The 26,582-nt window shown below is 40.8% G+C and overlaps 1 protein-coding gene across 1 annotated transcript in view; it reads left to right on the forward strand.

The window, feature by feature from the left end:
* The window catches only part of LOC140228482 (tyrosine-protein phosphatase non-receptor type 13-like), a 57,283-nt gene that overhangs the window by 18,707 nt on the left and 11,994 nt on the right, over positions 1-26,582 (forward strand). Inside the window, exons 18-32 of the mRNA XM_072308695.1 lie at positions 583-765; positions 1,378-1,611; positions 2,176-2,618; positions 3,113-3,577; positions 4,213-4,306; positions 4,764-5,267; positions 8,573-9,778; positions 10,434-10,645; positions 16,270-16,362; positions 18,974-19,459; positions 20,662-20,820; positions 21,583-22,166; positions 22,690-22,960; positions 24,612-24,725; positions 25,454-25,966. Coding sequence (XP_072164796.1) covers positions 583-765; positions 1,378-1,611; positions 2,176-2,618; positions 3,113-3,577; positions 4,213-4,306; positions 4,764-5,267; positions 8,573-9,778; positions 10,434-10,645; positions 16,270-16,362; positions 18,974-19,459; positions 20,662-20,820; positions 21,583-22,166; positions 22,690-22,960; positions 24,612-24,725; positions 25,454-25,966 — 5,561 coding nt within the window. The remainder of the gene's footprint in view (positions 1-582; positions 766-1,377; positions 1,612-2,175; positions 2,619-3,112; positions 3,578-4,212; positions 4,307-4,763; positions 5,268-8,572; positions 9,779-10,433; positions 10,646-16,269; positions 16,363-18,973; positions 19,460-20,661; positions 20,821-21,582; positions 22,167-22,689; positions 22,961-24,611; positions 24,726-25,453; positions 25,967-26,582) is intronic.

A 26,582-nucleotide genomic window follows, 5' to 3' on the forward strand; every position in this document is an offset into this window, starting at 1 on the left:
ATTTTCTTTTATAAATTCTTGGGATGATTTACCTAAATAATTATTAAGAAATGTATCCGTTGGGAATCCACCTTTCCTCCCGTAATTATTAAAAAAAAAGATTAAAAAAATCACGGCGAGATTGCGTCCGGATAATAGAGAGATCCGGATAAAGGGAGGCCGGATAATAGAGGTTCAACTGTAACTCAATTTTGAATATCCAGAATACTGATTTGAGTTTTGAAACATTACAATTATTAATGCAATCCAAACCAATGTTTCTGCATTATTTGATCTCAACATTGTATTTCTTTTTTCAAAAATGTTGTGAAAGTGAAAGAATGGGTTTTTTTGTGCTTATTTGAAAATTCAGAATTTTTGATATATGAGATCTTGTCAACCCAAGGATGATATTGTGATACTTTTATTTCCTTGTCTGTCCACTTTTATCAGAGCTTTGCACACAAGAAGATATAGCAGCTCTAACACCCTGTGCCAGGCAGTGTATCCAACTTGGACTGGAAGAATCTTAACATTCTGTTGTGCGTAGTGACTTGAGAAGAAGAAGAAGATCTATGATATGTATAAATTTCAATATTACAGATACCAGCAGTAGGAACAAAAGTCAGGCAGAGAACCACTCCCACCTCCAGCCACCCTCCATGGACCAGGATGAATCTATCAGTGACTCCCTGAGGGAGAGATTGGAGGATCTCCCTCCTCCGGACCAGCCCGAGAGGGACATCATCATCGTAACGCTCAAGAAAGAGCCACAGAAGGGTCTAGGTGAGCGAACGAATGTTGAAGTTGTCGATGAACTGCCTTAATGCATTGTAACAGAATGCGTGAGGTATGGATCTCTCACTCATCCTTCTCTTTGATGAGGTGGGATGTCATAGGTTTCAAAATCAGTTATCCTTGATCCATTGCTTTAAAATGACAAACAAGCTCAGTAAGTAGACCAACATACATATGTACCAACACTTATTTGCACATCCTAGACACGGAGTCTTTAAGAGACTTAGATACACTGCAGCTTCTTTCAACAGTATGACAAAGTAGATCAACAAACTTTGATTCAGGAGAAAATCTCAATAATTGTTGATACTTTTGAACTTGTTCAATTTTGATTTTTTTTTGTTTTGTCTGTGACCGAGTGAATTTGTGGGGTCTTCAAATTGAAGTAATTCTTATTTTGTAATTAAAAGCAGTGTTCCATACGAAGTAGTTAGAAACCTCTTGATGCACTCCTAATTGCGTCATTTTTTAGAGATGAACTTTCTATGGTAGTAATTTGTGTTGAAGATTTCAGCCCAGGAAAAATTGTCATTTTCTGAGTTGGACACATTGACCCTCCAATGATGTTCTCTGACCAGTGAACTAAATCTGTTTCAACAGGTCTCACTATTGTTGGTGGGGAGAACTCGAGGAGCCTGGACCTTGGTGTTTTTGTCCGGTCCATTGAGCCCCAGGGTCCCGCTGAAAGAGACGGAAGACTGCGGGTGGGCGACCGCATTATCTCCATCAATGGGCAAAGTCTGGAAGGGGTGGGGCATCGTGTTGCCGTGGACATCATCAAAAATGCACCGGAAGTTGTGCAGCTAATCGTCTCACAGCCAAAGTCGGCATCAGGTTAGTGGTTTCAGTTTTGATATCTCCCTTCAGTGTTATTCCCAGCTTGTGGGAAAGATTTCCTCCCAGAGCACAAACACAAACAATCTGGCTGTATCACATGCCAATCTATCTGTGTCGAAGCACTTTTAATAACAGCTTCCTTCAAACAGCAGAGTAAGAATTTGCAGATGTTGCCAAATTTCATGAATATGCCTCTGAACCCACAATAGTGTTGTTGGATACCCATGACTTTTATTTGTCAAAATGTGAAAGAAAAATGTTTCCAAAATTGTACAGTGTAAACTAAGAATTTACTGTCATTCAAAACATTCTGTTCATTGCATTGTGGAATAATGTGTAGGCAAACTTTTTATCATACAATTTTGTGATTGATTGAACACTTTTATGTCTGTTAAGCCACTGTCTGATTTACCAAGCTGTTCTGAAGTCCCTTCCCATACGAGGTTTTTTATTCAATGCAATAAAGAATGATAAATCCATATTGATTATCATAACATAGAATAATAACTTGTTGTGCTTTTATAAAAAGATGATAAACTGATTTCTTTCTCGTCATATCAGGCAAAAGATCAAATCTGGCTGGTAGCCAAAGCTCAGAAATTGTGTACGCCAACGTCCACCAGCCTACCAATGGAGCTACGCCTACAACTTCAAATGGCCAACTGCAGGGCTCGCTGGACAATGTCCAGGACTTGCCCAACGAATCGTCGCTGAGCGATGACACGCCCAAGCTGCGGCAGAAGCACTTTCCTCCGATGAAGCCGCGGCGGCGGCCGGAGAGCTTCGGGTCGGTGTACAGCCTGAACTCGGACCACGAGCGGACCAGTCTCGGGGCCACGCCCCACGGCAAGTATCTGACTGTGGAGAAGCCAGTGATGGACGGCAGGAGAAAAGACAGGGATGAGAACGAGAAAGATGCTGGAGATGGCAAAAAGTCTGACCAGGCCAAAGAAAAAGGGCCTGAAGTAACCAAGCAGAGTACTAAGGTTAGTACTAGAGTAAAAGTTTTCTGCTGATTTCCATATTTTGCTGCTGTACAGAACAAGAATTGTTGTATTATGTATTTATTCATTCATTTATTTTTTTTCGCTGAATAGATATTCCCACAGTTTGTCACGCTGCTGAGTTGGTGGCAGTGACTCACTGAAGCACATGGAATGAATAATTCTTCTGTCACCTTAAAGACAAGCAGGGATTCATATCTTAATTCATCTTTGAAGTGACAAAGAAGAGCTCCACTTGTACACTATCTTGAATATGCAAGTATGGTATACATCTGCTTTCTCACATTTTACTGTTACACTGACATGTACATGTATGCCAGATATGTCTGCTACAAAAAAACACCATTCATAATTCCATTGATCAGTCCTACATAACACAAGTGAGTTGCATGTGTGAAGGAAATGTAAATATTTTGATACTTAATGTTTCTTCTGGTATCCCTTTACAATTTTTGTGTGAATCCTAGAAGGAGGAGCAGCCTAAACCAGCAAAGCAAGAAGATGAGCCTCTTAGCGCTGAAATCCTGGACGACAATTCCGCTGATGACTGGGATGACTTTGATGACGACGATGATGACAAAGACTCCAAGGTCACGACGCCGGAGAGCTCAGACATGGAAGATCTCTTCGGCGACATGGACGACAAGAAGAAAGGGCCAAAGCTCATCTTCAACCGGTCGCTCGTGGCCGCCGACTCGCCCCCGATAACTGCCACCGCCTCCTCGCTGACCGCTCTGTCGCCCACCAGCGACAGGGGGCCTTCTCAGCCGATGTCTCCCGTGGGGCTGGAGTCGGAGGTCGACAGGACGCACAAAGAGGAGGAGGAGGAGGAGGAGGAGGATGAAGAGGACTTGAACGAGGAGGTGAAGGAGGCGAGTGAGGGGATGGATCTCCTCCCGGGAGACAAGTACACTGTGAAGCTGAAGAAAGTGAAGGGCTCCCTCGGCATTAGTGTAACGGTGAGACTGCGATACCTGCAAGATTCCGTGTCTGTGTTGTATGCACAAGAATGATGTTAGCAATGTTAGAAATATTGAGTGAAAAAATGTAGCAAGACATTGAAAAAATATTTGAATCAGTGACAATCCAAGCTCATTCAACCATGCTGATTTGAAGAGCAGATTCGTTTGAAAACAGCTATGTAGGCAAATAGTGCACAGTTGGGAACAATCATGCTACTTTTCTGTTGATGGTGATATTCCATTACGATTGTATGACGGGCCTCTGAATACATTTGTGCACATGTAAAATGCTATGATCCTAGCATGAGATCATGAAGGAAAATTTGTTTATAGCTATATGTCAGCAGCAGAAATGTCTGTGTCTATAAAATGAAAGATTATTTTCTTTGGTCAAACTTGTCCTGTTTCTCCAGTTGCTCTTGAAGCAGATTTCTCTGTCTCTCTTCTTTTTTTTTTTATGAATTTGCATGTTTTGATTTGTTTTTTTTTTCCATCATCCAGTCATGTTGATTTTCTGTCCACTCTGACCTCCTTTGCTATAACTAATTTGTATGTTGCAGTTTCAAATTCTCAATCCTCAGGAAGAAAATGCCGTGTTCATATGTGAGTTTTTTGCTAATGTATTGTCACAGGGTGGTGTGAACACCAGTGTTAAGCACGGAGGCATCTACATCAAGACCATGGTACCGGGCGGGGCAGCTGATGCAGATGGCAGAATCAAGTCTGGTAAGTGCCTATTCATGACTCTGTGTATTCGTCTACCATATGGTGTAAGTTTTCAGACAACATTCATTGTTTTGTATTTTCGTTATCTCAAATGTGATTTAAGTTAACTTTTGTGTCTCCTATGTAGATCATGACTGAAATCATTGTGCGCTTGAATACGGAGTGATTTCATAAAAAAAAAAAAAAAAATCAATGAAACCTATTTTCAAAGACCACCTAAGGAACAAAACAAAATAAACAAAAAGGTCTTCATAGGCAGATCATATTTATGTGTATAGGCTGGTTCAAGCATGTGTAAAATGCTTAAAGGAAACAAAGTTGTAATTTTGGTTTTATACAAGTAGGTGGACTCTGATAGGAATGGTTGCTAAAGGAGCTTTTACTGCATGGTCTTCATTGCAGCAGTCACAAGTTGATGACATGTCATTACCTTTCTGTTGCTTTCACTCTCTCACAGGTGACCGGCTCTTGGAGGTCAACGGCACCTCACTGACCCAAGTGACCCACAAGCAGGCGGTGGAGATTCTGCGACGTGCTACGGAAGTCAGCACCCTCGTCATCGAGAGGGGGATCCCCCCGGCTGCCACCAGCGCCCTACCTCCCACCCCGGTGCACTTCCAGCAGCAGGGCACCGAGGTATCGCCCCCTTCTGCCGAGGCACCAGCAACCAAGGAAGCAGAAGGTACCAGCGAGAAGGATGCCGGTACCACCGATGCAGACCCAAGCACCGCCAAGCTGGAGGACGAAGACTTTGGCACGGCCGATGAAGACCTTGCCACAGCTGATGATGACTTGGACAACTCAATGTCTAGAGACCATGACGCTGGATTTAGCAGGAGTGACATCATTACAGTGGAACAGCCGATCCAGCCAACTCGGATCACGTCGGAGAAGGCAGCGGCACCACCCGTCCTGCCGCTGATACCTCCAGCAATTACAGGTGATCCGTCGGGCAAAAAAAGTAAATCTTGATCTCTTTTTACTCTTGTGAAACCGTGTGGTGTTCCTGCAGTGAAGTCTCTTGCATGGCTCTCTCACTCCTAGCACGGTAACGTATTCTGTAGCTCTACACAGGATGCTGTGTACCTCCTCCTATCATGGACCTGCAGCAGAATAAGCTGTGTCTTCCGTGTTTTTCCTTCCTTGATATAGAATTACCAAGAAACACTTTTCCTTTCTCTGTGCCTTGATGAAGTTGTGGAAAACATGCACTTTGCCTTGCAATGTTTCTGTCCAGTAAAGATTATGGCAACATTGACATTCTGTGAAATTATCTCAGTCAATTTTGCATCAAATCCTCTGATGACCTCAATTTTGCAGAGGATTTGTTTAAACTTACTGCACTCAATAATGAGCTAGTTAGAATAATAATTGATGAAATAGATAACCATGCTTCCAATCTGATCTCTGTTTAACAAGACTGACATTTTTCAGAAGATGATTCTTTCTATTCTCTCAAGTTTTGTTGTGATTAATGACAAATGATGATGATAGTCTAGATAGTAATAGAAGTAGAAGTAGTAAATGTAGAAGTAACAATCACAATAAACACAGTGATACTCATAATGATGATGGTAGTGATAGCAAATTATCATAAAATTGATGCTTGTGGAATCGATTTCAAAGATAGGCTGCATGGAATTTCCATATTTTTTCTTGTTATCAATGTCATAATGGTAATGATTTGATAGGCATATTGAATGCATGAGATCAGATTTTGTGAACTTTCTTCACTGGAAATCACAGAATATGGGCACACTTTGATGTTGTGTATATTAAACAATGAAAGACAAATTTTCATCTGTTAAAGTATAGGGGCTTGTACTGTTGTAGTGGTATTATGTTTCTCATGATTTTCAAGAGAAAACATGTTCATGGACTTATTGCACAAATTTCACTGGATTCTTTCAAGTTTTTGTTTGTGAAATGCTTGTGCATCACACTCAGTAGGCATGGTCTATGACACTCTGCCCCTCCCTCCTTCCCATTTTTGTCCTTTGTTTGCTTTATTTTTTTGTTTTCACAATCTTGGCAATCGATTTTGATTCAGTTGGTGTGGTCACAGAACAATTGGCTCCCACTTTTTTTTTTTCTGAGGTCACTGGGCTCCCCTGTCTCTGACTCGCACAACCAAATATGTCCTTCTTGGATTTCAGCCAGTAATGATCAGTTCATTTATTGATGATTCAGAGGATGATGTGATATCGTAATGCTATCTGTAGAGTCTGAAGTGATCATTGAGCACATTCTGTTGTAAAAGAGAAATGATGTCACTGAAATTGCTTTTCCACTTTAAAGATAATAAAAAGTTTTGGTACCTCAAAAGTGTCCTTGAATTTCCTTGTCTTAGTTTGTGTTTCAGGTTAAAGTACCTTTCATATAACTAACACTGTGAGACTTACTCGCCCCAAAGTGCTCTCATGTCTTGTAGTAATCATGCAATTAACTGCGACCAGCAGCCCCATACGCATAGCGACCAGCAGCCCCATACGCATAGCGTAATCGGGCTTCGCATTGTAGCATTCAGGATCATGACAGATTTAGTATCGCAGGGTAAATGTCAACTTAAAATCCCATAAATTCTTCAATTTGAAGACTTACCAATTAAGTTGAAGTATTGAAAACAGGCTTCGGGCAACGTTTGGTTCTGCCTATAGTCCCTTTCTGTTCGAATTGATGACTGAATGTGACTCGGTCGACAGGACCTCAGGAGAGCTACATACAGTACGCTGAATACTACAGCCAGTGCATGCGAACACATCGCATGCACACAAATTTCAAATCCATGAACGGATAAGATGTTTGTGTGCGCATGCGCTGGCCATGGTATCCAGTGTATGTAGCTCTCCCAAGGTCCTCTCGACCGAGTCACATTCAGTCATCAATTCGAACAGAAAGGGACTATTGGCAGAACCAAACGTTGTTCGAAGCCTGTTTTCAATACTTCAACTTAATTGGTAAGTCTTCAAATCGAAGAAATTTTTGGATTTTAAGTTGACATTTACCCGCGATACTAATTCTGTCACGATCCTGAATGCTACAATGCGAAGCCCCATTACGCTATGCGTATGGGGCTGCTGGTCGCAGTTAGCTATGCGTACAATGGGCTGCACGCTGCTGGTCGCAGTCAGTGGTTTCGTACAATATTTATCGACGCTGTACAGCGTCGGCTCTGGTACGAAACCATTATTGCATGATTACTAAGACATGAGAGCACTTTGGGGCGAGTAATTCTCACAGACAACGTACTTTAACCTGAAACACAAACCAAGACAAGGAAATTCAGGGAAGCTTTTGAGGTACCAAAACTTTTTATTATCTTTAAATGTGTTTAAAAGGTAAACTTTGTTTGGCTTATATGATTAGGCATCATACTTGATTATTGCAAGCTGTAGATTATTACTTTGTTAAACAGATCTTACCACTCATTTCAATCTTGTACAATCTTTAGCAACCTTCCATGACCTTATTTTCACCCTCCTTCAGTGAAAATGGTCTTTCTATTCTATCTGTCCATAAAACATGAATTATATACATGATGTATTCTTTGCATGTTCTGCATGTTTTGTCTCTATGCTACATGTACTTGGATATCACATTGCATGATATAAAGTGAGAAATAGTGATCAGTGCAGATTACTTACTGCTAACTATAAATATGTGCAATCAGTGAAATATATGGTATTTAAAACGTGCATTTACAGAGTTATCAGTGGCTGTTCTTCATTTTCCTCTGAAATCATTAGTATGGTTTATTGGTATTATGTGCTGCATATGTGTAGCATAATTTCTTTCCTCTGAAACTTGAGCTATTACCTTTTGTAAGATAATATCTCTTCCTACATCAAAATATAATAAAGTATGCAGTATCACTTTGAGAAGCATAGATTAGATGAAAGTAGCATCATGACAAGATTACTCTACATACAGTTTACTATGTACAATATATCTTGCATTTTTTTTCCATGACCAATTCTTGAACAGAGGTAATTTTAAGATTTTGTAGTAGTAGTGATAGTAGTAGTATTAAGTACAATTCATTATATTTTGCTCCCGCCGATCTGGGATTTCTTCACAGCGGAGTGAAAGGGAAGGATAATGTTATACACATTCCTGTATTATTTTTCTATGAAACTGAATGATACTCTGTAAGAGATAGAGATGAGCTCATTGACTTCCTAGAGATTTGTTACATACATTTATTTCAAAGTCTTGGTGTAAAAGACATGCATATGTTCATTTTCCCATTATTGTCTCCTTCCACAGTTGAGCTTGATGATGACAATGATGATGTTGATGAAACGGAACCCCCGCTCAGTCCCTCATCCGAGGACGGACCTCTGTCGCCCACCGATCTCCACCGAATGGAGAATCCTCGCTTCATGAACAGGCAGCGCAAGAACAGCCTTGGCGTGATCTTCCACAATGACATCTCAGACAACACAGCAGGGCTGTTTCGGAGGTCGCCATCCGTGTCCCTACCCCTTCACTCTGACACCGACGAAGGTGAGAGCCTGATGCTCCCATCCATAGCGTCCCATGCGACCACGCCCACAATTGAAGCTCTCCAAGATGACGATTCCTTTGGTACTCCACCCCTCTCCCAAGATGACTTTGGAAGTGATGACAGTCATCGTGGTGTCCCAGATGATGAGGACGAGGATGAGGACAGGCCAGAATCGCGGGGCTCCATCAGCGAGTCACCAATAGCATCTGAAGGATTCTCCGACGAGGTGGACGATTACCTTGCCGAGATTGCATCGCCCACCTTGAGCACACGCGAGGCGGATACGTTGACGCCAACTGCTCACCTGACAGGAATGAGGAAAATGAGTGGCAAGAGAAAGTCGTGGGTGAGCGTTGCAAGCAGTCACTCTCCGGCCCCAACGCAGAGCACTGAGTTCGCCCTCACTACCACCTCACCTACCTCCAGCCGGCGATCCCCCACCTCCAGCCGCCAGGACCATGGCTCGGACACACCTGAATCTGACAGTGATGAGTCAGGATCCCTGTCATTCAGCGAAAACGAAATTGCGGGACATTGGTCGGACGATGAGGACAAGATGATTGTCAAATCTAAAGCTCCTGCAGAGAGTACGCCGATAGTGGCAAACTCCAAACCCAGACTTGATGTGCAATCTCCCCTGAGCCCAGAACCAACTTCAGAAAGCATGCAGAATGATGCGCCCGATGGCCAGGCCTCTCCGGGACCCGCCCTCTCTATTGACAGCCCTCCTCCAATCCCCATGTCGTCACCACCCCACTCCTCCCGTTCTGCCACTCCGTCCCCCACACCATCGGGGGAAAGCCAGGTGTCCATGGCCAGCCCTGTCCCATCGCTGCCACAAGATGGCGCCATGCCACTGGAAGGGACATTTGAGAGTGTCGGTGCTCTGACACTGACCCAGACCATGCTGTCTACTGGTTACCTGAGTGACATTGACATGCCCAACGTGCCTTACGTCACACCAGGTATAAACCTCTCAATCTTTCTACCAATGACTAAACAGGGCGTTGTACTCTCTTGAGACTGTATGTTTAGTTCATCTCAGAGTGATCCTAAAAGTTCCAGTAAAGTGTTCTAGGTTTAAGTATCTGCATTTGTTTTCAAGTGAAAGCAAGGAATACTTTTAAATACTTACTTCTGTGTCCAGGAATGCATCTGTTGTTGAGAATTAATAGTTCAGGGTTTAGACCATATTAAAGTATTTCCTTGGTACCTGTCACAGCTTCTTTGAGATTCAAGAAAATAAGTTTCTATACAATTATAATTGGTGTGCTTCCTTCTGATATGCTGCTTTATCAGATTATCAGAATATAATGAAATTATGTGAATGACATAGAATGCAGGTGGAAATGAGGGACACTCTTTGATATCAACTTCATCTAACATATCCTGTGTCAGTCCCAAAAAAACAAAAACAAAAACACAGGAGCAAATTGAAGATGGAGTACATTTGATATATATGTTTTTAGTAAGCTGAAAAGGAATGTGGAGACATTTTGTCCAGTAAATTTACTCAACAAATGGATAAAGAATGAAGATTTTAACATGCAATAATGGGTTGTGTGTATGCACTCAATAGAGATGAGTTGAATCAGCTTGTGTTGTATTTTGTGACCGCAGAAAACACATTTGAAGTGGACCTTACAAAGGGAAGTCAGGGTCTGGGCTTCAGCGTGATGGGGGGCCGTGGTAGCCACGACGACCCCAGAAAGTGCCTCATCCGCATCAAGAAGCTGTTTGCGGGCCAGGCCGCCTCCCAGAGTGGGCTGGTGGAGGAGGGGGATGTCATCCTAGCTGTCAACGGGGAACTAGTGCACAACGCCACACATCCAGTGAGTGACAGTTTCCTTCATTTACTTGCATATATTTACTGTAAGACCAGAAATTTTGGCATGCGTGAAACTTTTGAGAATTGTGCCATGAGCCAAGATTTGCAAAAATAAAATGCTCATGAAAGTTTATTTCTACACAATGCTTGGAATGCCAGTGGCAGTTTGCAAAAAGTTCATGCCGCAAAAAAGGCTGTCGGCTCCAATTGGCAAAAGTTTCATGCCACGTATGTTTCTGATTTTCCAGTATCTTGTAAACCCTTTAAGGACTATGATCCTGAAATGCTAGCGACATTGTATGCCCGCAGATTGGCAGTGTTGATGACAGAGTCAATGTGTGACTATGTTTTGTTTTGACTCTCTTGTTAGCTTGTCTGTGTGTATGTTTCTGTGTCTGATCATCATTCTGTCAGGCAGTATGTTGTTTAGTTTGAGCAGTGTGTTATGCTCCATTGTGTATGATTACGGAACTCAAACTGGCAAAGAAGTCTGCATCAATTCAAACTAGATTGAAATTTTGATCTTCTTTTTTTACCAACCAAATAGTGTTAATAGTATTAAAATAGCGTAGATCACGTTGTTGGTAAAGTTTGTAAAGTACCTGATGATGTCATGCTTTTGCATTCTAATAACATGTTGATTTAAACAGAGAAAAAGATTTAGTAGTTTTGGCATTGGGATATCAGGTTCACAGTCATGGAGTAGTGTCATTTGGTTTGAATGGTTTTGATAATTTGGTATGCTTTTAAATGAGAAAGCAAGAATTGCTACAAAATTCATTCATAGTTCCCTTTGCTGTCATGTTTGGAAATTGCACTGAATGTTTGCCGTACCGACATCCCAAACTACTATGTAATGGTGTGACATGAGAACATAGTGGGTTTTTCAATGTAGTATGTTTGTTGAAGATGCCGAAATTTGTCATCAGGTTTGCATTACCTCTAAAATGCTATCGACAGAGAACCGTTTAAAAGATGAAATTCAATGAAGCGATGCTGGAGAGAAGGCAGCATTAGGGACGATCATATCCTCTCTTTCCTGTTTGTCATGAATCGAGCGAAAAACACAGATTAACAGAGAGGGAGTGGCGAGAAGCTTGTGTGTGTGCATTCCAAGATAAAGTTGCTCTCTTTTTTTTTTTTTTTTTGGGGGGGGGGGGGAGTAGGAAGAGGGGACATTTTCATGTATCACATCCAGATGATGTTTTGTAATGTACGAATGTACTACCTGTTTGTGTTTTTGTTCAGAACTTTCAATGTGGTTAGGGGCAGAGAGCATTTTGATCAGTGTAGGTAGAGAGGGGAAGGGCATTGCCTATGTGGGGAAAGTCAGTGGATTTGAAAACTTTTTACTTTTATAATGAAGATACGATTTAATCAACTCATCTATCTTGTATTTGTAGGTATTCTTTTATGTGCTTTCTGCATGCTCTCATACTCAGGGTATTGATAAATTTATCCTAAATATAGCACATTGTGTTGAATTTAGAATAACCACACATTCTGGGAGATTCTTAATATGATATTTGGTAGTTTTCATTGTGACAGAAGTACAGATACATCAATGTATGTCTTGCTACGTACAGTATTTTAAGGAAAATACCCAATGTCCAAACATTGTTTTGTAATGCAGCAAATATGCCATCTTCAGGTAGTTTACAAATGTACTCTAGTCTAGTTTAGCACCCAGACATAAAACACATGTCTGGGTGCCTCTTCATAAGTTGGTCATGATATGTTGGAATAATTATTCCATGCTGAATATCTCCATTATTCGGGTTTAGAATTTTTTTTTTTTTTTTTTTTGGGGGGGGGGGGTGTCTTTTTGTATGCAGCACACCAACAAGAAACTTAATTTTTATTATGCAGTGCTGAAGGTCATATATAAAGAGTTTTTCATGCGCTGTCTCAGGTATGTTCTATAGAGGATGATAGTAGATGCTGTACTATCATATCGTATACTAAGTGAGTAAATGGCTTAGATCCTGCTACAGTTTTACTGATGATGCTAATTAAAAACAGTTTTTAATTCTTGATGAAATCTTCTTTTGGCTTGCCATTTCTAAAGTTAGAAGGGTCTAGGTGTGAAGACTACATGTTGGCAGTCACCGCACACTTGATACCTGACTGTGTGAAGGAACACCAGTAGTAGAATGGGGACACAGCGGAGGCAACGTACACAATCAATTATGATACATTTCCTGTTTACTCAAACTGGAACAAAGTATCAATTTCGTGTTCAGAATTACACTTCTTCAAAATGTGGGCCCTCGTTTTCCCCCCATTAAGTTGATAATTGGTAGATCCTTGGAAGTATCTGCTTGTTACCAACCCCTCCCACAATCTTATTCCTCATACATCTCTGAACCTGTCCTTGTTTGCGGTAATTAAAGGCACTGATAGAAGCGAAATTCAGACCCCGTTCAATGTAAGATGAGGTATACTGTTTTTGTTTTGTTTTGTTTCTTCATTCTTTCTAGTGAATTTTGTGAGGCTGTTTTGATTGTGCATCATATGTCCGATGTTTTTATTTTTATTTTTTTAAACTGCTTTGTACACCAATCAAGATATTGCTACATGAAGTACACCAATTATGGGATTGGACTTGGTATTCTCACGACTCTTAGGGCATTTCAAGAGGGGGAGAGGTCAGCAATGGAGAAAATTGTGTGCACGCTGACCTCCTCTTTTGGTTCAAATCATCATGTTGTTTCACTTGACATTCCAAAGTCTTGTATGAGGCTATAACTTGCACCCGATCACTAGGTTTTGGGAGCTGGAAGTCGAGACCGTTGGATGTCTGAAGGAGGATTAGAGCGAGAGAGAGTGATACCGTCTCTCCTCTCTTGACGCGGCTAGCACCCTACTGTCCAGACATGCCCTGGTAGGGTGGGGAGGGGGGAACTTTGCCTTAGTGTGTAAGAGGAGATTATGAGGGGGGATTTTGCTCGAGATATTTTTAGCGCCCCAAAGCTTTCGCCGTTTCGGAGATTCTGACATTTCTGGGGGTGGTTTTTACATCTTTGGCATGTCTTGGAAGAGAAGTGATATGAATCAGGATTATGTGTGTGTTGCCTCTTTTGCAAGTAGCACCTAACATTTTAACTCCACTTGCAGACAGCATTATTTTGAGAAACTGTTGTGAGAGACTGATAAAATGGAGGCCAATTCAAGCAATGCATTGAAAAGTCAAACAAATAACTACTTCTCAAGCAGAGACATGAGACAGAACAGAATATTCCACAACCTGGCAGTTGTAGTGCTGGCTGCTATCAGAAACACAAGAGAAGATGTACTATGTACAAGTATGTATGTGATACAATGCACATTCACCGTGCCCTTGTAGTGTTCCAATGAATACGTTTTTATATCAGGCGACATCAGAAAAGAGGAATATTCCTAGTAGCCCACCCTCCACACGAACCTTCGCCATTCTTAGGGGGAGGAATCACTGCTGAGGTGTACGGGAATCTTGTGGTTTTATGGGATATTCTGGATCAAATTGTTGATTTGAGGCGTGCTTCGTAATGCGAGGGGGCAGGAAGTCTACATTGTCTTGTGTGTCATCCATCCATGCTTCATGTGAATTCTGCAGCACTGGGACATTTCTGGGTTGATCGGAACGGGAGACATCCACTGCTCCCAGATACAAGTCCTCGATCTACCAGGAGAGATATCAGAAAGTAGTTCAGATGAAATATGATGATTTCATGTATGTCTCTGTGAATAGTCCAGTGAAAGCAGCTCCCTTCATCGCACAATTGCACTGCTTGCAGCTTACCAAACACAGGATCGCCACGGTTGTGTCAGGAATTCCTCTGCTGGGACATAGTGACTGTGATGAATGAGAAAATTGCTGATTTTTCTTGTATGGCTGCGGCCTTGTCGTGGGTGGAAACCAAGGGTGAGGATCGTGTTGGAGCTCTGATGCATACTGATATCTGTGACTGTTTCAAAATCACTGAGAGATGGACAGTGGCCATCAAATGGGATCCTGCGATTGACTGTCCGCTTTTTTTCTCGGATGACGAACCGCAAATGATATTTTGATGCAGATCTCTGCAGTGTTTAGTCTTCTTCAGACGAGAGCTTTGGCAGCTCGAGATTATCATCTACACTTGTTTCCACTGGATTTCCATGGATAATATCAGTCAAGGCTTCTGAACAAAGCATCTATCAAGGAATGGTCGTCTGGATTCTGAGTTGGGGCTTTTGTACGAGAGGTCAGCATTGCTTTTGCAAACTTTCTAGAGATCACTAGCTACACTTTGTGTTGCTGTGTAAGCGTGCATTGTGTAATTGTGCATGCAAGCTATTCTTGAACAGCATCCCGTTTTGGCTGATGTGACCTGAGAGCCGTTCTCAATGAAGTCGGTGGAATTACTGGTTCGCTTTTGGAGGCAGAAGGTACGTGTAGGAACTGCATGCCCCGTAATAAGGCTTTGTCTGTAATTTAACAATCTTGGGATTAGTAGTATTCATGATCTGTTTTGAATCATAACACCTGCCTGTATCCATAAGGGTAGTTTGATTGACCTCAAAGGTGTGAGTAAGTGTTTGTTTCATCCCATCTGCCATATTATACTATGTGAAAATGGCGGAACAACTAGAGTGATTATCTGTTTAGGGTGTGTGTTGTTGCTTTTGTTGCTGCTGTTGTTCTCATTTTTTTTTTTTTTAGAAATAAAGATTGACTGTAAATGTGTCAGCAATCATCTTATATTCAACTAATATCTTGAGACAGGAGATGTTAAAGAAATTCTCCCATGTGTTCTGATAAATACCAAAATTTACATACAACTGAGGCATACTCAGCAATGTGTAGTGTGTTTGTGAGAATGTATTCAGATATGATATTATCATTCATTGCAAAAATGATATAAAAGAATAAATTGTATGAATGCGTAACTTACCACCGTATGACAGAGAAGAGGTGAGAGAAAAAAATCTACAAATAATATCACTGAAACTGCTTGATATTTACAGGTGTACTTGATATGTTTGAGTGATAGATTTTGATGGTTATGATATATTTTATCTAAAGTTGTAAATCTAAGGTGGTAAAATTTATTAACAGAATGTCTTTAACTTTTAAAGGCTATTGTGGAGATGTCACAGTGGACTTTTTACGATAAATTATGATATTTCCTTACCACACAGGCTGCCATAGACTTAGAGTTGAAATCAACCATATAATCAATTTTAAGTCTTAATAAAACAGGGCCCTGTTTGAATCATATAGTGTCCATAGCTAAGCACTGACAACAGTCACTTTCTTACTACAGGTTAGCATGCATTCTGTCAGCACTAAAATGTGCTTCTCGCATTGTCATTGCTATTTGAAAAAAACACAGAGCAGCTCAAAATGTTGTTTCTTTGCCATGAAAGCTTATCTCGTTTGTGTGTGAACATTACCTGTGCATTCTATTCAGTACTCATCAAGTGGTATCGACCATAATGTATGTGTAGCAACATCATCAATATTTGAAAGCTGCCAAGGGCACAATGGACTAACCTTTCTTAAGTAATAGCAATTCTTGATCTTCCTTGTGTGTATATTTGTTTATCGTCATTTGGTAAATTTTATCCACTACATGCAGTAAATATAACTGTGTTACCCTGAAACAGGAAACGGTTGCCAAGTTACGAGGTGCCCAGCAAAATGTGAAGCTGCTGTTGTGCCGACCCAGTGAGGAAGAGCTGAAGAGGCTCCTGACGCAGGTAACACTCATATGAATGCAGTCATCTCATCTACAGGGCATTTAGAGGGCTCCAGGAGCTTTCCTGATGAACTCTAAACTTTGTATTAACAGATAAAGTGGCTCTGGAGTGCTCAAAAGTTAGGCCCCTCTCAAGGCTGGTTTTTTGGAGTGCTCTTAAATTGTTCTAAACCCTGAATAGACAGTGATCAGCTCATGGGGCACTCTAGAAGTGGTATGAGGCACAGCGCAAAATTTATCAAAGGGGTCCAAGAGCAAAGTTTATTATCCAGTTGGAGAAGTTGAAATCTTATGAGGCATGAGTGAGCGTTCTAAATGGAAATCATTCGTCGTATGACTTCTGAGGTGTGTACAAGACAGTTACTGTTTTATCTTATGTTTCAAGAAGTTCGGTTTCAAGAAGATAGAAAAAAAAATGGGCATTTCATTATGATGGTGAAGTAACACACTATACCCTCTGTAACCATATTTTTGAAAAGGTTCAATGATTTCATTAAGTGCAGTATAAGTTATTAACCCTGAAATGGTAACAAATAAGTTAAATAATTTGTCGTATGAATCAGCTCACATTGATGAAATCAAGAAGAAAATTGTCAAAGCCATTTTAGGATAATGGTCCTTGTTGAACATAAATATAGTTGCAGTGGACTGTGAATGAATTCCAGACATTTAGTTATTTCATTTCAGTGGATCATAATCACGGAACAAGGTGCATCTTAGAAAGAGAAACTTCACACCATGTTCAAGTTACCCCTAATATGGATTAGAGCAAAAATGAAACAAATAGAATAAGAAAAGTTTTATTTTTTTTTCTTCAGAATGGAACAACAGAATATGTAAATTTCAACAGTTTACTTATTGCTTAATTTTTTTTTTCAGTCACAATTCTGTATGCAAATTATGTGAGGTGCTGATGTTATCACTGCAAAGTCCCCAATTTGCACCAGTGCAATTATTATCTGACTAAATCTACTAAATCTACCCCATTAAAGATTGTATCTTTTGCATCAAATTTTCCTCAAATTGAAGTGATCAAGCAATCAATGGTTATTTTTTTTATTTTGTTTCTTTTATTTAAGTTAATGAAGTATTGATCTGACAGCACATTTGTCGTACAAGTATTTCTGTTTATGTACACAGATATGCCATACTTTCCAATTCCTTCTTGTTTGAAAATAAAAATCAGCATGAAGGAAAATAAAACTTCCCTCTTACATTCCCCATAAAGAGAACAATATAATTGGATATTTGTAACAGCGTCACCATACGAGTGTCTGGTATCAGGAAGACTGTATTTGGGTACTGAAATATAACACTGGTTATTAATAAACTAAATGCAAGGTTGTCGGTGATCGAGTTTCCTCCGAAACGGCACATGATTAAGCCATGTCATGTGCTGCTGAACATTTGAAACAAATCTTTTTTTATTGTTTGTTTTGTTTCTTTTGCTTGTTGTTGTTGTTGTTGTTTTTTTAATGATAAACTGCAAACTGTTATCAAATGATAATGGCTTTGTGGTTGTTATTGAAGAAAAATGATGCCAAGTTATCCAGTCCAGAAATATCTCTTGCAAATTTTCTCTAATTATTACCTCAATAGGGAGTGTTGCAGTTGGTTTTGTAAACAATGGTTCTGTGCATTGCACAGTGTCATTTGTACCATAACACTATTAATAACAGGGAATGTTGCAACAGGTTTTCTAAATTTGGCCCAGTAAAGAAACAATGTACAAACTTGATTGATACAATGTTTATGTGACATGATCCTGTTATTAATAACTCTGTGTGCTCAACAGCTACCATGGTAGTTCTGAGCGTTCAAAGAATATACAAAAGTATACTGAGGACATCATAACAGTCAGAATTGTAAGCAAGTGTGGTGTTACACTCTTCATCCTATCATCCTTATGGTATGATTTATTTGCTGTATATGTATTTTTCTTGATTTGTTCCTACAGTGTGTGTGAGCATGAGTGTCAAGTGAGATCCTATTTCCTTCATAGATCAAATGATGTGTGCAGCACTCAGATTTCACTGTATATTTTGCTACATATATTCTTCCAATTCAGTGATTAGACTTGTTATTTATCTTGATGAAACACCCCATTTGGTAAATCTTAATGAATGAATGAATGATTGAATGAATGAATGAATGAATGAATGAATGAATGCATGCATGAATGAATGAATGAATGAATGAATGAATGAATGTATGAATGAATGGATGGATGGATGGATGGATGGATGGATGGATGGATGGATGGATGGATGGATGGATGGATGGATTGATTGATTGATTGATTGATTGATTGATTGATTGATTGATTGATTGATTCATTGATTGATTCATTCATTCATTCATTCATTCATTCATTCATTGGTGTACCCAAAAAACATATAAAGTTACTCAAAATTGGATTTGTAATTGTGTGTGTGTGTGTGTGTGTGTGTGTGTGTTGGGGGGGGGGGGTGATGGGGAGGCAACTCTGCAACAATAGCTTTGGTGAGAATAGGATTCATTGTAACCAAATGTTATGATATAACAATGCATGTAGCAAGAATGAAGAAGTATGTTTGATTCCTTTATTGAAATGATAGGGAGATGCAGCCAAGAGTGAGGCAGAGGAGTCCCCCAGCAAGACGGACGATGCTCTCTCGTCTCAGGAGATCCCCAACACCAGCCAGCAGCACTCCATCCTGTCCAGCCCGTTCAGCTCCCCGCCCCTCTCTCCGGACAACCGGGACCCATCCCAGAGCACCCTCCCCTTCTCGGAGGAGCTCCCTCCTCCACCTCCCCTGCCCCTCGAGTCACCCCCGTCATCCGGGGCTGAAGATGGTGAAGAGGAGGCACGGAGGAAGGAGGAGGAGGAGGAGGAGGAGGAGGAAGAGGAGATGGCAGGGATGCTGTCCTCTCCCAAGTCGGCCGCATTGCCCAAGCTGACTGCAGTGGAGGTGAAGTCAAAGATTCCCGTCAGCTCGAAGCGTAAGTCACAGGATTTGGGGGTGGGGGCAAACCCGGTTCCCTCCCAGACACCAAGCGCTGAGAACTCTCCACGGAGGAGACAGCTGGACACGGAGACATCAGTTGACTTTGATGAGGTGAGACTCTGCAATTTCTCTGAATTTTAGCAGCCGATAGACAAGACGGTGATACTTGTTACGTTTTAAATTGGAAAGGTTTCTTTTGAGTGCACCCCTGCAACCAATACTCTATATTTCATTAGTTCAGAAGTAGTTCAACTCATTAACTCCATTAATATTACAATCTGTTTTATAAAACAGGCAACCGAAAGGGTATAAATACCCTTTTGGTTCACAGCCAACAATAAATTATGACATCTTTGCACATATAACATTGATTGAACATGCTATGGTGCGCTTTGTTACATTTCTACTTCTCTGTCTTTCTCTCTCTCAATTATCTCGATTGTGTCGATTTCTGAAAAATTTTTATACTCTTTAATCTACATGTATTTCGAGCCATATTTCAGTCACATGCTATCAGAAAAAACCTCAGATGTTCAAGAGCTGTAATTTGGTATTGAATGTCATATGAAATACTCTCACTGACTTGAATATAGCAGATTTTAAGAGATTAAAGTGAATATCATAAGACCCTTTCCCACAGTTTTAGTCTGAAAACAAAAACCACACATGGAAAATTGTGCAAGTATAATGTAGTAAATGCAAGTGTCATGTTACTTGAATTATGGAATTTATGCACGTAATCTGACTAAGCAATTATTCAGTTTGTTTTTCACATTAACTCCCAAGTGTTGTGCTGTATATAGTAATTCCAGACAAGCTAGACATCAAAACCAACTTGTGAAACTCGGAAATGTGTCTATGAGTTTCTAAGATTACAGATGGGGTTGTATATAAAAAAAAAAGATATATAGGAAACTTCATAGTAGCAACCTGATTAACTTGTACAGTAATCCTAAAGATAATCCCATAATTGAACCGTAGTATCTCAGAAGACTCTTCAAGTGTTTTTGTAGTGAACAACAATGTCAATGTTATGTCTGTCTATTGATGTTGTTTCAACTGCATTTGTTATTCGGATGCAACAGATGAAAAAAAAAATGTTATGAACCCAATAACTTCTATGTGAAATGTATCATGTAAAAGTGACAATTTCATCACAAAATCTGAGAAAAGCAATAAGTAATAGACCAGAAGGTGAACTGTACTTCACAAGAAGAATAAGAAGAAATAAAAAAGGCATTTCCTTGTGTTACTATGTATGTATACAGTAATTATACGAGATTGACAGTAAATCAAATTCTTTGCTCCACTAGGATGAAGTGATTGACGTTCATCTAGTGAAGCCGGCCCGTGGGGGACTGGGGTTCACTGTGGCGGGCGGAGCCAACACCGGTGGATGCTATGTGAAGGACATACTGCAAGACCCTGCCCTGTCCGACGGCAGACTGAGAAAGGGCGACAAGATTCTGGAGGTAGTGTAATCTTAATCTAGGACAAACGTCACTGTACTGTCCAGTGGATTGAGTAGTACATAGGTTTCATTGAGTCACTCTTTTTAGTAATGTGTAATCAGTTTCAATTCATTATTTTATGATAATATCATATAAGACCTCCTATCTACAAAATGTCAAATGTTCAGGAGAGCCAAAAAACTTCGCGGTCAAAGCACTATAGCAAATAGGATAGCCTTTCCTTTGGCATGCCATGGTGGCTTCATTTTTGGAATAAGACAGTTTGGATTTGGACAGGACATCACTTAACCTGATATTTGACCATTAATCCAAAAAAGTCATTTTCACCAAAATTTCAGATACAAGGTCTTGTCACCTCAGCAACGATATACTTTTTTAACCAGGAAAAAAAAAAGCTAACCCAACATATCTGTACCATAAAAGCGTGTTTTTGTCCAGTTAAAAAAAAACAAACAAACAAACATAAAGAAAATCCAAAACATCAGTGGTACAGTTATTTCTATGAAATTTGAAATATGTTCTTACATCTTTAATGGAGAATGTGCAGCTAAACTTGTCAATATTCACTTAATTAGAAATGAGAATAGACAGGGCTTATGTTCATATCTTCCATGTACTACACATATGCTACACATCTTTACTGGAATGTTTGAAAACAGTTGAGAATGGTCTGTATCTGCGATTGGTTCATGTACCGGGCAAAAGGGAATGGGTGATTTGAGGAACAATGCTTGATTTTGTTATGTTTCATTTCAAATCCAGGTAAACGGCCGCAGCACGAAAGGCATGAGCCACTTCGATGCCGTCTCATTTCTGCGCATGACGCCGAAGGAGGTGTCACTCAAGGTCGTTCACCCCTCGGCAAAGTCCAATCTTCCGACACCGTCGCCAGTGAAGTCTGTCGCAAACACTGCCATCGCTACCTCACCAGTGCTGGATGACGATGAACAGATCATCCCCAAGACTGTGCTGACCGTTCAGTCCAAACCAAAGTTTGCCCTGGATGAACCAGATGAAGGGGTCACTGTCCAGGGTCAACTGTCAAAGAACAGCAAAATGAGTGCCAATCAGGATGCCTCTGAATCAAAAGATCTTCCGGTGATCACCATCAAGAAGAACGTCGAGGGTCGACTTGGCCTCCTCCTATGCGTGGAAGACAGGGGCGATGGCACAGGGCTGTTTGTCAAGGACGTGGTGTCTGGCCTGCCAACAGCTCGAGATGGCAGCATACAGCCGGGTGATCAAATTCATGCCATCAACAACCAGTCCACCAGCGGGATTGGCATGGAGGAGGCAAAGACCTTGTTGGGAAGGGTGCCCTCTCTTGTTGAAATCAAGGCAACCAGGTAAGACTATTCTTTGTTCCAGTTACCAACTCTCATTTCTGAGGGTCTAGAATCAAAAAGGTGCCATTGTCAAAAAAGTTTATCAAAACAAGATACTTATTTAATGACCAGAAATGGTGTCTTTCATATTGTTGGTTCACTTTTTTGATGAGAGCAATTAGGCATATTGATAGTGCTAAATTGTTGTATTACAAAGATCAATTAGTGTCAACATAACTGTCTGAATGTGAATATTTTCCACTAATAGATGGTACAACTAAATCACATTTTATAAATAATAAGTTAATGAAAATTTTCCTTAGTTTGTTTTGATTTTGTATTCCTCAGCACAAGCACTTTTCTCCAAGGATATAAAAATCTTGTATGTTTGCAGTCATCAAGCATAGTTTAAACATGCTTGAAGATTGTGGTTCACGTACATGTATATCCATGATGATCTTAATTCACCAACTTGCTGTCATTGCTGCTGTTGAGCAGTGCCATGGAGTCACACCTGTTTTGTTTGGCTGCGCAAAATTTTCAGAAATAGAAGACCTGTCATCCAGAGGGCGTCCTCACCTCAAACGCCGACATCGATACAGATGGGGACAGAGGCGGAGACGGAAGCTGGTGGTCTCGTAGCCGACGATGCAGAGGAAGATGATGACGAGTGGGTGTCGGATTCCAGCGAGCAGGTGGTAACTACCCCAGAGCCTCCCCTGCCAAAGGTGGACAGGGGGAAGAAGTCATCTCCGGAGGTGGCAGGCTTTGATCTGGACCTTGGGGACGTCTCTCAGGAAGACTCTGATTGGGAGGTAGGCAGGAAAGAAATAAAAGAAAAATGGACCAATAAGTAAACAAACAAACAAACAAACAAGTAAAGAAAGCCAAACAAAACAGCAGCAATGAAAAGAGTAACACAAGCCACACAAAATGTTTTGCAGACCTCCCAACCATTTGACTATTTACAGCTCTTGTTGTGATAGGAGTTTCCTGTTTTTCGTGATAATTTTACAACATTCTCCTGTGGGAATTGCTTTTTATGCCTCCGCCAACGAAGTGGCCGGAGGCATTATGTTTTCGGGTCGTCCGTCCGTCCGTACATCCGTCCGTCCGTACGTACGTCCGTCCGTACGTACGTCCGTCCGTCCGTCCCGTTTTGTTTTTGTCGATATCTCAAGAACCGTGTGGTGGTTTTACATCAAACTTGGTATGAGGGTATATCCTTGGGGGATAATACTTTGTGTGGATTTTACGGTCACAGGGTCAAAGGTCACAGGTTATTTTGTGAAAAAAAAATTGAAATTTCATGTTTTTCTCCATATCTCGCAAATGGTTCAAGGTATCTTCATGGAACTTAGTATATATGCTTGTACCGATGGGCAGTGATTATCTAGGGAAGTTGGGGGTCATGGGTCAAAGGTCGGGGGGCGGTCAAAGGTCAAGGTCAACTCCTCAAAATATCACTACTTTCCTTAAAATGCAATATGCCTGAAGGTTTTTTTTTTTTAAACTTGATGTATGGCATGTATTACCCAATATATATTTTGGGGGAAGTTTCTTGCCAAAAGGTCTAAGGTCAAAAGGTAAAAGGTCAAGTGAAAGTGCTAAATTGCACTTTTTCCTCCATATCTCGAAAGTAACTCAAGGTATCATCATGAAACTTACATATTTATGCATGTTCTACCTAACAGTGATTCTCTCCGGAACTGTGAGGTCAAAGGTCAAAGACCAGGTTTAGATAATGCTATTTTCCCATTTGATACTGAAATTATACTTTTTCTCAATACCTTGAAAATTACTCAATGCATAAACTTATATAAAAGGGTCAAAAGTCAAGTAAAAATCATCAGTTCCCCAAATACCTGAACTCTGACATTTTAATCATTCATCCAATTGAACCTAGTTCTACGAAAGTGAACATTCAGCACATTTGTGGCAAACCTGTCATTTTAATATTTTGCCACTTGTGTGAACCTGTCATCACACCTATCAGACCTATTAGGAGAACCATGCATTATGGCGGAGGCATATCAGTCGCCGTAGCGATATATCTAGTTCTTTCCTACTTTTGAGCCAAATCCCTATTTTTCAGTCAGAAAGGTTGGGAGGTCTGCTTTTGGCTACAGGCAAACCATTAAAAAAAAAAAATGAATAGGAATATGGAAGGGAGGAATGATTCCATCTACCATAATATTTTGCTTTATGTAAGACAAAAGACTGAGAATTAGGGAAACAGTCAGATGAGAGGATTCCCCACCCCGTATACTACCACCCCACCCCTCATGTAGGACATACACGTAGGCCTAAGATGATGTCTGCACTCCACAGAATTTAAGGAACTGAATTTTATGCTTTTAACATGCCGGTCAGCCACACTGGATGTGGTCTATGATAGTTGAAGGTGTAGAAGACGTGACTGAGATGATAGCATAACTTGACTTTTTTGTCCTCTCTGCTCTGAAGGACCTGTCAGTGAGCGAAGAAGAGCCCAGCCGTCTGGATGAGGTGGGCGACATCATGAAAGATCTCCAGAAGCACCATGGAGGCTACACCCCGCAGATGTCGGAGGCAGAAAAAGTGGTAAATTTAATCATTTTGTGTTTTACACATTCCATACACTACAGTGAGGTTGAAAACAAAAGAATGGAACCTTTTTTTTTTCTTTTTTTTCAGTATTTGTTCATATACAATGTATGAAAGCGTTTGGGTTATGCACACAACAAAGTGATTTGTTTTTTGTTAAGGACAATAAGTTTTCATCGTTATCTTGTTGGTTTGTTGCCACATTATGCAACAACACTGAATACAAGTTTGTATGTACATGTATCACATTAATTTTTAGTGCACATGGCAGCATTGTATGATGAAAAATCACATGAACCTTGTTGAAAGTGAATATTGAGAACAAACCAATTTTTAGCTAGTTGGCAGTGTAATTCATTATTGGTATCTTCAGCTTCATTTTCTGTGACAGTAACTAAAATCAGTTATGTGCAGTGAAGAGTAAATATACAACATGTTCATTTTGCCAGTGGCATTCATGATCGTGTTTGATGATTGTGATATAACACCTGTCATAATCTGCTGACTAGTTTTGTGTGGAAATGCACAAATCCTCAGCAAAGGGGTTAACTGTTAGATGATATTTCATTAGCTATGAAATAGCAGTATGATCATTGCTTTCTGTACCATAAGCATTGATCAAGAGTTGTTTGTAATTTCTATGAATTGATGAACCTGGGATGTATAGAGATGTTGTGGTGGATGTGTACTTGATTGGGATTTTGTGTTTTGTCTCACTGCAGCAATCCGTGACCAGTCCCCGTTCAGTCCAGTCCCCAACGTCTCCCACCTCCGTGAATTCCTCACCCCTCAGTCCACTCTCTCCGCAAACCCTGCCCTCCACCGTCAAGTCGCGGTTCTCCTTCGCCGAGCCGCCCACCTCCCCGTCCATCGCCCAGGATGCCAGCGAGGAGGAAGAGGGTGCCCTCTCCTCCTCCACCACGCCGTGGGACTCGTCCAGCCCGAGCAAGCTCGACAGCTCGCCGCAGCGCTCGCGGCCAGACTCCCTGGAGCAGGAACTGGACTCCAACCTTGGCAGTCTGCCCCCGTCGCCGACCGGAAAGGCTTACGGGGCAGACGCGCTGCCCCCGACGCCCACGGGATCAAGACCGGCAGCCGACGCCCTCAAGAGGCTGAGTTTGGCCCGGGACTCGCCCATAGGGAGCGAATTCTCCACCTCTGTGAGGATCGGCACCCCCACCGGCAGACCTCCTTCAGCACAGGGAAGTGAAGGCGGAAACCTCAGCATCGGTGAAGTGAGAACCAGCTTCATCTGTCTTTTTAAGTGAAAATGAGTTCATTTGATGAGAACATTTCCAATCAGATGTTAACTCATACTGTAAAGTAAGATATTTTCGTAGCAGGTAATTTTTGCAAATCGGAGCTGACAGCCTTTTTTGCAACATGAAATTTTTGTGAAATGCCCCTGGCATTCAATGCACATAGTGTAAACGAGAACTTTCACATACTGGTACATTTTAATTTTGCAAATCTTGGCTCGTGCGAAGTTTGCGCAATGAAAGTACAAGTGAACATTTCTGGTGTTACAGTAATCAACATCAGAATTCATTCTTCACTTCTTGACATAGAAGTTTTTATGTGAAGAAATATGATATGAAATTATAGGCCCTATGCATGTTTAATCCCAGGCAAAAATGAAATTTCAAATTCCATCTCCATATATGCACAACTTTTTACCATTTAAGAAACAGCTAGTATTTGCTGCATTGATACATGTGTGGTTATCATTAAAACATGTGATTCCACTTTAAATAAAGCTCATACCAGCTGTGAATTACAAATCAATATTGTGCTACAACAAGTTTACATTTCCCAGAACCTCAGCATTGACCACCGTTAAGAAAAAAACAA

This window comes from Diadema setosum, chromosome 5 (assembly GCF_964275005.1).
Source record: "Diadema setosum chromosome 5, eeDiaSeto1, whole genome shotgun sequence".
Taxonomy (NCBI): domain Eukaryota; kingdom Metazoa; phylum Echinodermata; class Echinoidea; order Diadematoida; family Diadematidae; genus Diadema; species Diadema setosum.